Raw genomic sequence first — 11,991 nt, 5'->3', positions numbered from 1 at the left:
ATTAGTTTTAAATTTTAAATAGTTTAAATTTGAATTTTTAAAAATTTGTGTGAATCACTAGTTTATGAATAACTTTACTATAAAATTAGAAATTTTTTCTTCTTTGCTATTTATTTTTTATTTATACTTACAATTAAATACTTATAGTTTGATTTTAGGTCACAAAAATTATATTCTTTTTGCTATTGATGAATATTATAGTTTTATTTTAGTTTATCATAACATAATATTTTAATTGATTGTTTTTATTTTCATAAAAGTTTTGTAGTTTATTCTGTTTGCTATTAATTCATTCTTTGAGCTAAATGACTCTGAAATTGGAAAGCATTTCAAAATGAACTCTGAAAAGGTTGAAAGTTGGCATGGTATCATCATTTCACCCATATAGCATGTTCCAAAAAGTAGAGAGGGTTACGACAAAAACTTGATGCACTTCGTGTACAAAATGGACAATCACTTTCGAAGTATCAAAGTTTCAAACCATAAGACATGAAAGCATTTCAAATGAACTCTGAAAAAGTTGAAAGTTGGGATGGTATCATAATTTCACGCACATAGCCTGTGCATGTACAAAACGGACAATGGTAGCATGTTCGTCTGTTACAAATTTGGCATGGTATCATCATAATAGTTGCGGGAGAAAGTCTTCACTTTTTCTTCGCTTGTGTCATTTGCTTATTGCGTCGTAACCATGGATAATCTTCATTGTTTATCAGGATGCTTGGGTCAGCCTTGACATTGAAGGGAGGAATTTCATGAAACTTTTCATAATCTTCAGACATGTCTGTCTTGCCGTCCACTCCCAGGATGTCCCTTTTTCCTGAAAGAACTATGTGGCGCTTTGGCTCATCATATGATGTATTCGCTTCCTTATCTTTTCTTTTTCTTGGTTTGGTAGACATGTCCTTCACATAGATAACCTATGCCACATCATTGGCTAGGACGAACGGTTCGTCAGTCTACCCAAGATTTTTCAGATCCACTGTTGTCATTCCGTACTGTGGGTCTACCTGTACCCCGCCGCCTAACAGATTGACCCATTTGCACTTAAACAAAGGGACCTTAAAATCAGGTCCGTAGTCAAGTTCCCATATGTCCACTATGTAACCATAATATGTGTCGTTTCCGCTCTCTGTTGCTGCATCAAAGCGGACACCGCTGTTTTGGTTGGTGCTCTTTTGAGCTTGGGCGATCGTGTAAAATGTATTCCCATTTATCTCGTATCCTTTGTAAGTCAATACAGTCAAAGATGGTCCCCTGGACAACAAGTACAACTCATCACAAACAGTGTTGTCACCTCCGAAAGCAGTTGCGTCATAATCACGTGGCAGTCATGAGACTTTAGGTTCTGAAACTTTTTCTCTGGCATATTTATTATTCCCTTTATATTCGACGAGAAGCCAGTCGTGACCTTCATACTGAGCAGGCATTCAAAGAAGATTTCTTTCTCTTCTTTCGTAAGAGCGTAGCTGGCAGGACCTTTATACTGCTTCGGAGGCATGCCGTCTTTTTCGTGCAAACGTTGCAGGTCCTCTCGTGCCTCAAGTGTATCTTTTGTCTTCCCATACACGCCCAAGAAGCCTAGCAGGTTCACGCAAAGGTTCTTCGTCACGTGCATCACGTCGATTGAGGAGCGGACCTCTAGGTATTTCCACTAGGGTAGGTCCCAAAATATAGATTTCTTCTTCCACATGGGTGCGTGTTCCTCAGCGTCATTCAGAACAGCTAGTCCACCGGGACCCTTTTCAAAGATTACGTAGTGTAAATCATTGACCATAGCAAGCACGTGATCACCGGTGCGCATGGCGGGCTTCTTCCGGTGATCTGCCTCGCCTTTGAAATGCTTGCCTTTCTTTCGACATTGATGGTTGGTCGGAAGAAATCGACGATGGCCCAGGTACACATTCTTCCTGCATTTGTCCAGGTATATACTTTCAGTGTCATCTAAACAGTGCGTGCATGCGTGGTATCCTTTGTTTGTCTGTCCTGAAAGGTTACTGAGAGCGGGCCAATCATTGATGGTCACGAACAGCAACGCCTTAAGGTTAAATTCCTCCTGTCTGTGCTCATCCCACGTACGTACACCGTTTCCATTCCACCGCTGTAAAATTTCTTCAACTAATGGCCTTAGGTACACATCAATTTCGTTGCCGGATTGCTTAGGGCCTTGGATGAGAACTGGCATCATAATGAACTTCCGCTTCATGCACATCCAAGGAGGAAGGTTACACAGACATAGAGTCACGGGCCAGGTGCTGTGATTGCTGCTCTGCTCCCCGAAAGAATTAATGCCATCCGCGCTTAAAGCAAACCATACATTCCTTGGGTCCTTTGCAAACTCATCCCAGTACTTTCTCTCGATTTTTCTCCACTGCGACCCGTCAGCGGGTGCTCTCAACTTCCCATCTTTCTTTCGGTTCTCACTGTGCCATCGCATCAACTTGGCATGCTCTTGTTTCTGAACAGACGTTTCAACCGTGGTATTATAGGAGCATACCACATCACCTTCGCAGGAACCCTCTTCCCGAGGGGCTCGCCGTCAACATCACCAGGGTCATCTCGTCTGATCTTATACCGCAACGCACCGCATACCGGGCATGCGTTCAGATCCTTGTATGCACCGCGGTAGAGGATGCAGTCATTAGGGCATGCATGTATCTTCTCCACCTCCAATCCTAGGGGGCATACAACCTTCTTTGCTGCGTATGTACTGTCGGGCAATTCGTTATCGTTTGGAAGCTTCTTCTTCAATATTTTCAGTAGCTTCTCAAATCCTTTGTCAGCCACAGCATTCTCTGCCTTCCACTGCAGCAATTCCAGTACGGTACCGAGCTTTGTGTTGCCATCTCCGCAATTGGGGTATAACCCTTTTTTATGATCCTCTAACATGCGATCGAACTTCAGCTTCTGCTTTTGATTAATGCATTGCATCCTTGCATCGACAATGACCCGGCAGAGATCATCATCATCGGGCACATCGTCTGGTTCCTCTTGATCTTCAGCAGCTTCACCCGTGGCAGCATCATTGGGCACATCGTCTGGTTCCTCTTGATCTTCACCAGCTCCCCCCGTTGCAGCATCACCGTATTCAGGGGGCACATAGTTGTCATCGTACTCTTCTTCTTCGCCGTCTTCCATCATAACCCCTATTTCTCCATGCCTCGTCCAAACATTATAGTGTGGCATGAAACCCTTGTAAAGCAGGTGGGAGTGAAGGATTTTCCGGTTAGAGTAAGACCTCGTATTCCCACATTCAGTGCATGTGCAACACATAAAACCATTCTGCTTGTTTGCCTCAGCCGCATCAAGAAACTCATGCACGCCGTTAATGTACTCGCGGGTGTGTCTGTCACCGTACATCCATTGCCGGTTCATCTGCGTGCATTATATATAATTAAGTTTCCAAATTAATAGAAGTTCATCATCACATTAAAACCAAAGTGCATACATAGTTCTCATCTAACAACATATAGCTCTCCAGAGCATCTAATTAATTAAACCATACATTGAAACTATGTAAAACATTTCAATCCGAAAACAAATGCGATCATAATCGCAACCAAGGTAACAATTGATCCAACGGCATAATGATACCAAGCCTCGGTATGAATGGCATATTTTCTAATCTTTCTAATCTTCAAGCGCATTGCATCCATCTTGATCTTGTGATCATCGACGACATCCGCAACATGCAACTCCAATATCATCTTCTCCTCCTCAATTTTTTTTATTTTTTCCTTCAACAAATTGTTTTCTTCTTCAACTAAATTTAACCTCTCGACAATAGGGTCGGTTGGCATTTCCGATTCACATACATCCTAGATAAATAAAATCTATGTCACGTTGGTCGGCATAATTTTCATAAACAATAAATGAACCAATAGTTATAAAGATAATATACATACCAAATCCGAATCATAGACAGAACGAGGGCCGACGGGGGCGGATACCAAAACCATCGCACTATATAAGATGCAATAATAAATGTAAGAAAATGATACAAGTATCTATCTAAACATACAAGTAAGAATATTTTTCCTTTCAGAAAGAAGATAAGAACAAGAGGCTCACCACGGTGGTGTCGGTGATGAGATCGGCGCGGGTGATCGACGACGGTGAAGACGGGGACGGGGCGTGACGGACCGCTAAATCTAGACAAATCTCGAGGAAAATGGAGCTTGGAGGTCGAGCTTCGAGAAGAGAAAGCTTAAGTAGTGTGGCTCGGGCATTCCATCGAACACCTCATGTGCATAGGAGGTGAGCTAGAGCATCACAAAGCCCTCTCCCCCTCGGCCAGAAAAAACAGAGCATTGTGCTCTGCTTTTGCGTGAGGGGATATATATAGGCACCTCATTGGTCCCGGTTAGTGGCATGAACCGGGACTAAAGGGGAGCCTTTGGTCCCGGTTCAAGCCACCAACCGGGACCAATGGTGGTGGGCCAGGATAGTTGGCTATAGGCCTATGGCTCATACCAGGCAGACGCGCGCCAGGGAGCGGCAGCTCGATCTCCCGATCCCAGCGATTGAGTGTTTGATAGCGAGCGTTCAGCGGAATTTCCTTTCACATAAAAAAAAGAGCGATCAATTAGCTGCATGGGCGATTTCCTCCTATTCTGTTCGACCATTCCATCAGGCAGAGTCACGCAACGATTCCAGGTCCCAGCCTAGCTGCTGGCAGCCGACGCCGCCGTGCACGCATGCACGCACTCCCGTCTGGGCGCCTCGCCGCCCCCAACCCTCTGGTAATTTCCTTCCTAATTTGTGTATGTTCGCCGCTGATTTCAATTCCGGGCCCTGTTTGGCATTTGCTCAACTATTTTCTTCTCAATCTTATGCAGACTCTAGGCGCTGTGCAGACCCCTGTGTATTGTATACGCACATGGACTGAAGTTTGATCATCACTCCGTCAGGTATTGAGGTATATTCATATAATATTGATAAAAAAAATCCTTTGATGCATAGCCGGCACTGTTCAATAATTGATAGAACAAATGGTTTTGTTTTCAGCATTGTGTGTGTTATTATGACGTCCTCCGGTAAGAGGAAATATTTTAACGTTTTGATTGATATATATGGAGATCACTTATTTGAATGATAGATTCAGATAACTCATGGTGTTTAAAGATATATTCGGATTTTTATTGAGCTCGGGCACCCTGATGTCATTAAGTGACAATGAACTTGAAGAATGTTGCAGCAGAAACTTTCTCTGTTAATGGTTCATTTGATGTTTTTTTGCAGGAATGGTTCATTTGATGTTGAGGTATACAATCTTATTTCTGAATTGATGATTATGAGATTCACTTTGCCAGATGACGTAATGTCTGCTATGGAGATTTTCGGGCATGTCAGAGAACTTGATTGGTATCCTAATATCTTCATTGTCTATCACATCTTATTTACTGTGCTTGTGACGGTCGCATGGCCCGAAAGAATCTTTTCCGAAGTTGAATTATTGAAGAATTATTTGAGGTCAACAATGACTCAAGAGAGGTTAAATGGTTTGGCTACATTATGCATGGAGGAGAAATTATTGGATGGGATTGACATCGACCTCATCATATGTGAGTTTGCATCGAGGAATGTTAGAAGAATTTAAGGTAATATGCATAAATTATTTGATACACATATTAATTTTGGATGCATTTAAGTGTTACTGGTAATAATTTATATATACATTTTTTGAGAAAAAAATATATACATGGATATACGTATATTACAATGAGTGTATATATATTAAGGGCCCCCAATTTTTAGTTTGCCCCGGGCCCCCGAAATCTCAGGACCGGCCCTGGATCGACCTGCAGCTGGACAGTCAAGCAAGGTCGTTTTATTTACAGTTTGCGTAGGTCTTAGTTGACTGAGACTTAATCAAGTCTCAATCAAGTGATAAAGTATATAAGAAGAAAGAAGAAAATCTAAAAAGATTTTTTTGTACGAATCTTCATGCAAGATTAAATGAATATAGCATCGACCGAGACTCTACTGAAACTTAGCAAAACTGTTAGTTTTTTGTGTGTGTGCGCATGGAGTTTCAGGCTTTTTGGGAACCTTGTCATTATTCTCGAGATTTTCCCAAGTGTTTTTTTTTCTTTCCTATGCATTCCGTCGAATTGGTATGTCAATCTTCTTGTACATAAACGTGATACAGTTGGGCGGTTCGATTCAATGGGGGAGGGACATGAAGGTGGACCTGTCCTCAATGCTCATGGATAGTGGAAAGTGACCAGACATTCCCCTCTCCGTAGCCATAGCCCATATATGTTCATCCAGTCTCCCATCTATAATTTGTTTTTTAGGGGACCATCTATAATTTGGTTGTTAGGTATGGATTCTACCTCTTTTTTTGAATTCTAGCACAGAGAAGGGAAGGCAACCAATCCTTCTATTTTGGTCAGGGTTATATATTCCAGCACAGGGTTATACAGATTGATGGAGGGAACCAATCCATCTGTAATTTTGTTGTTAGGTATATATTCCAGCATATGTTTGAATACGATTACTATATACTGCTAGCTGAGCTTAAACGTGAGTGTCGTAGCATGCATGCATTAGGCTAACAAAAACACTAGAAATCTAAGGTCAGAATTTTAGGCGTGGCAAATTTGACGCATTTCATGGCAATTTATATGGGTGCGATGATGGCAAATTTAGTTTGCAAGAACGGTAATTTTCTGACAAAAACAAAAATTAACTGAGACAGATTTGTCATACCTGCCGACTAAACTTGCATTGGCATCCTCGAAGAACATAATTTGCCATGAAAAACGTTCGATTTGCCATGGTAAAAAATCCAACATCAGATTTGTAGTGGAGTCTTAATTTAACCATGGTTGAGTCGACCCTGTAAAGAAATACCATGGCTGAGTCGACCCTGTAAAGAAATACCATGGCTGAGTCGATTTTCAAAAGTGTAACGCTGTTCAACGAAAAGTTTAACCCGTATCTTTCCATGCAGTTAAATTTTACAAAAAAAAGAGAATCCGTAAGTTGCACCTTTTACTACACCAGCAAAGTTGCATTTTGTAGAAGCCGGCGGGTTGGGGATCAGCAAGAACCAAATGTTGTTGAGGAGAAAGTAGCTATCCAATCTTTGTATTCAGAAACAAAATTAGCCACAGTCTTGAAGAAAAATCAAGTGAAAATCGTGTGCGAGAGAGGGGCGATTCGGTTGCGACTCAACGTCGCGCTTTACGAGGCCACCACGTCACATCGCATGCATGCACACCGCTCGATCCACGGACCGTCGTAGGCGTCACGCCCCCGAAAACGACCTGTGCACTGCTCCGCTCTCCCGGCGGCCTCGCGCCCCAAAACTCGAATTTTTATCGCGGCCTCCTCCCTCCTCCCTCCCTGCCGGGGAGGGGGGCCACGCCGACGGCGGATCTGCCGCCGCACACGGCGTCCCCTCGCCCGTTTCCAGCCCAAGTAAAATCCCCACCCACCAGTCCACCACCTCACCGCCTCGCCCTCCCCTCCCATCCCCTTCTTTATTCCGCCCTCCTCTCACATGCCATTGCCAGCCTCCCACTGCTACGCCTGCTGCTGCCTCCTCTCTTCCCACTCCCCTCCTTCCTCCCCACTCTACTCCACGCGCAGCCGGCCGGGCCGGGTCAACCGACCAGCCGGCTGACCTGCCGCTCCGGCTCGGTTTGCACGAGCTTCCCTCGCCATTCCCATCCCATGCTGTTCCGTTGTCGGTGCTGGGGGACTGGCTGCTAATTAGTTCTGGTTCCGCGGCAATGGAGACGAGGAGGCGCGGCGGCGGCGGCGGTGGCGCGGGAGTTTGTCATGGGGTGGTGATGTACGGCCTATTGCTGGTGCTGCTGGTCTGTGGCCGCGGGGCCAGCGGGCTGGACGCGGACGGGGAGCTGCTCATGGCCTTCCGGCGCGCGGTCACCGCCGACCCGCTCGGCGCGCTCCGCAGCTGGAGCTACTCCGACGACTCCGCCTGCGCCTGGAACGGCGTCATCTGCAACGGCTTCCCGCAGCCCCAGCAGCAGGCCTCCACGGTCAACCTCACCTCCGCCTCCGCCGACGGCAGCGGGAGCGGGAACTTCAGCACGCTCGCCGGTGGCAGGGCGAACGGCACGCTGCTCGGCCTCAACGCGTCGATGGCCGCGGCCACGGTGTCGCGGGTCATCGGCCTCGTCCTCCCCGGCGCGAAGCTCTCCGGGTCGCTCCCCGCCGAGCTGGCCCGCGTCGAGCACCTGCGCCACCTCGACCTCTCCGGGAACGCCCTCAACGGGACCCTCCCCGCCGCGCTGCTGCTCAACGCCACCGAGCTCCGCGTGCTCTCGCTCGCCGGAAACGACCTCTCCGGCGCGCTCCCGGACGCGTCCTACGCGCGCGCGCTCCAGGAGCTCAACCTCTCCGACAACGCGCTCGCCGGCTGGCTACCTGCTGCGCTCCTGAGGGCGCCTGGCCTCGCCGTGCTGGGCCTCGCCAACAACTACCTCGCCGGGGAGCTCCCCGCCGGCGGGCTCGGCGGGCTGCAGGTTGTGGACCTCAGCAACAACTACTTCAGGGGGCAACTCCCGGCGGACTTCGGCGGAGCGCAGCTGAGGTTCCTCAACGTGTCGTCCAACAGCCTCACCGGCGCGCTCCCGGCCGAGCTGTCCCACGTCGTGCCGGCCAACACCACGGTGGATCTGTCCAACAATAACTTCACCGGCGCGGTCCCACCGGCCGGGCCCTTCGCCGCGCAGCCGGCGGCGGCGTACGAGGGCAACCCGGGGCTGTGCGGCCCGCCGCTGAAGCACGCGTGCTCCATCCCGTCGTCGCTCTCCAACCCGCCCAACGCCACCGACTCGCCGCCGGCGTTCGCGGCCATCCCCAAGAGCGCCGCCCGGGCGCCGCCGGGCTCCCCCGAGGCCCAGGCCCCGCGCGGCGGGCAGGGGAAGCTCAAACCTCTGGTGATCCTCGCCATCGTGGCCGGTGACCTCGCCGGCGTAGGGCTCCTCTTCATGCTCTTCATGTACGTCTACCACATCAGGAAGAAGCGGCGGCAGCGGCGGGAGGAGAACCCGACGGCGCAGCAGCACAAGGGCATCGGCGGCGGAGCCAAGGCATTGAGCGTCGCCGGAGCCAGAGAAGAAAAGACGGCCACGTCGAGGGGATGCTGCATTGGCGGCCGCAAGAACGACGGCTCCGACAGCTCGGACTGCTCGGCGTCGTCGTCGGACGCGGCGTCCGACGACGGCGGCGGCGAGGACCCCAAGAAGAGAGCGGGGAGCTACATCGGCTGGGGCACCCCGCAGCACCACAGCAAGAACAAGCAGGAGCGGCAGCAGCAGCAGGCGCCCGCGCCGGCGACGCTGGTGACGGTGGACGGCGGCGACGGCGAGCTGGAGATGGAGACGCTGCTCAAGGCGTCGGCCTACATCCTGGGCGCCACCGGGTCGAGCATCGTGTACAAGGCCGTGCTCGCGGACGGCACGGCGCTGGCCGTCCGGCGCATCGGCGATAGCGGAGGCGCCGACAAGCTCAAGGACTTCGAGGCGCAGGTGCGCGCCGTCGCCCGGTTCCGGCACCCCAACATCCTCCGGCTCCGGGGCTTCTACTGGGGCGCCGACGAGAAGCTGCTCATCCACGACTACGCCGCCAACGGCAGCCTCGCCAACATCGCCTTCACCAGTAAGTCCTGCTCGACTCCATTGCTACAAGTAAAAGCTTTTTCTTCTTCTTGTTTTTCTGATGACCATGATAGAATTTCATCGTTTCAAACTTAATTTCCATGAAATTTGGTACTCCCTCTGTTCACTTTTGTAAGTCGTTTTAGATGCTGTCTTAAATGTCTAAAAGGTCTTACAAAAGTGAACGGAGGGAGTAGTATTTTATCCTCTGCAATTTGGTCAACTGTATGTAGTACTGGTGACTACCTTAACTGCATGATCCATTTGCTCCTAAAAGTTTGAGGCTGCAACGGCGTCAGTCCTTGGCAAAGGTGGCGCCTTTAGCCATAAGTACTGCTGTAATACACCTTGAATGCACAAATTAGTACTGCTGTAAATCAATACTACGAGTTAAGTGGCTCTGGACAACGGTCATGATTCATCATAATTTGGCACTAATGGCCCAAAACCATTTGCCACTTTTAGCAGTAACTCTTTCTTGATTGTTGCGATGAGTACACTTTTATGTTTTGAAACTTGACTACTCCCTGGAGTACTCTTGCTTTGGTACTATAGTAGTAGTACTCCTCTTGGACCTTCACTTGCAAATGCAACTGCTACTGATGTTATTGAGGCAAATTAAGATGGAGATTTCAGGCAGCAACAAAATAGCTTTTGGTTGGTTCCTCTCTGGACAAAATGTGGAGCGTCTACTGATTCGTTTTCATGCGTTTGATTGCAGGGCGGTTCGGCGCGCCGTCGCCGATGCACCTGAACCTGGAGGCGCGGCTGCGGATCGCGCGGGGGCTGGCGCGGGGGCTGGCATTCATCCACGACAAGAAGGGGGTCCACGGCAACGTGAAGCCCAGCAACATCCTGCTCGGCGCCGACATGGAGCCGGTGGTGGGCGACCTGGGGCTGGACCGGCTGCTGTCCGGCGAGGCGGCCGCCAGCCGGGGCGGCGGCGGCGCGTCGGCGCGGCTGTTCGGGAGCAAGCGCTCCATGCACTCCACCAGCAGCCTGCCGGACCTGTCCCAGATGCCGGCCGGCGCCGGGGCCAGCCCGTCGGCGTCGGCCCCGCCGCCGTACCAGGCGCCCGAGTGCCTCAAGAGCCTGCGGCCCAACGCCAAGTGGGACGTCTACTCCTTCGGCATGGTGCTCCTGGAGCTGCTCTCGGGGCGCGTCTACTCGGAGGTGGAGCTCTGCCAGTGGCACGCGGGCGTCGCCGGCGCCGTCGACGACCAGCGCGGCCGCGTGCTGCGCATGGCCGACCCCACGCTCCGCGGCGAGGCCGTTGACGGCGGCAGCGAGGACGCGCTGCTCGGCTGCTTCCGGCTCGCATTCGCCTGCTGCGCCATGGCGCCCGGCAAGCGGCCCGCCATGCGGGACGCGGCCGCGCTCCTCGACAGGATCCCAGTGCTCTCCTCCGCATCCATCTCCGCCGTTGAAACTCCGCCATACTGATTATCCGGCAATAAATTGTAGGATAGTGGTACAACTTGGATGATCTTTTACTACTCTCTGTAGATTTGCGTCACTAATTTTTGATCTTCACGTGATTAACCAACCCCTTTTCTCAAGCTTGCGGTTTCATTCTCTGCCCTCGCTCTGCTCTGCTCTGACTGAAATGCCATTGTTACAGCACGAGATTGCTGTTTGTTGCAAGAAACTTCATCTGTTCTTTTTTTGTTTAGATTTAGAGAAGGGAAGCGACTTTATTTTTCTTGATCGTAGGGAGAAAGGAAGCAACTTTGTGTTGGGTGATGCAGAGTCCAGTGTCTAGAGCATATAAACCGGGGGCCGTGTCTTCTGCACTTTACCTCGAATCAGATGCTAAGGCCAACTCCATCGCGCGACCCCAAAGGGACGTCCGTTTTGTCCGGATTCTATCCGTTTGGATAGGGATTTGGGGTCGTGTCCTGGGATGCGGTGGCCGTGCCCACCGCGCGGACGCATCCCGGTCGCATCCTGTCCGCGTATTATTTCTTTGCAAGTCCTTAACTTTATTTCATCATTCATTTTTGGTACATGAAAAATGCATCATCACATTTTGACTAGTAAAGCAAGACCAAAGAAAATAAGAACAACAAGAATACATTTTAGAAGATAGCCAACTTCCATAACTGCCCTCTTGAGTTGGGTTAGGGCCTTCTCGATGCACTCATTGCTGACCTGTGGAGGAGGCTCAATCTGGTATCCTCCTTTCTTCTTCAAACCAGAAGTAGATGTTGCTTCCTCAGACCTAATCTCGTGTCTAGCCTCTAATCTAGCAACAAGTGCACTTGTCTCATTTACAGCCTCTATGCTAGCTAAAATTGCACGAACATGTACTAAATTTCGCTCTATCAATATATCGATGTACTTTTCTTCCCAATAC

General features: G+C 49.6%; 1 protein-coding gene across 1 annotated transcript; it reads left to right on the top strand.

Annotated features, from left to right (window-relative positions):
• The first annotated feature begins 7,266 nt into the window (after positions 1-7,266).
• Positions 7,267-11,339, top strand: LOC119331796 (probable LRR receptor-like serine/threonine-protein kinase At4g37250). Its single transcript, XM_037604968.1, has 2 exons — positions 7,267-9,636; positions 10,357-11,339. The coding sequence occupies exons 1-2, from the start codon at positions 7,743-7,745 to the stop codon at positions 11,076-11,078; spliced, it is 2,616 nt and encodes an 871-aa protein (XP_037460865.1). The 5' UTR covers positions 7,267-7,742; the 3' UTR covers positions 11,079-11,339.
• Positions 11,340-11,991: the final 652 nt, after the last annotated feature.

This window comes from Triticum dicoccoides, chromosome 7A (assembly GCF_002162155.2).
Source record: "Triticum dicoccoides isolate Atlit2015 ecotype Zavitan chromosome 7A, WEW_v2.0, whole genome shotgun sequence".
Lineage (NCBI taxonomy): Eukaryota > Viridiplantae > Streptophyta > Magnoliopsida > Poales > Poaceae > Triticum > Triticum dicoccoides.
Note: the sequence above shows the minus strand (reverse complement) of the source record. Positions and strands in the feature narration are given on the sequence as shown.

Coding starts and splice junctions, on each gene's coding strand:
- LOC119331796 (XM_037604968.1), top strand. CDS start 7,743: ATGGAGACGAGGAGGCGCGGCGGCGGCGGCGGTGGCGCGGGAGTTTGT. Junction 9,637..10,356: donor CGCCAACATCGCCTTCACCA/GTAAGTCCTGCT, acceptor GTTTGATTGCAG/GGCGGTTCGGCGCGCCGTCG.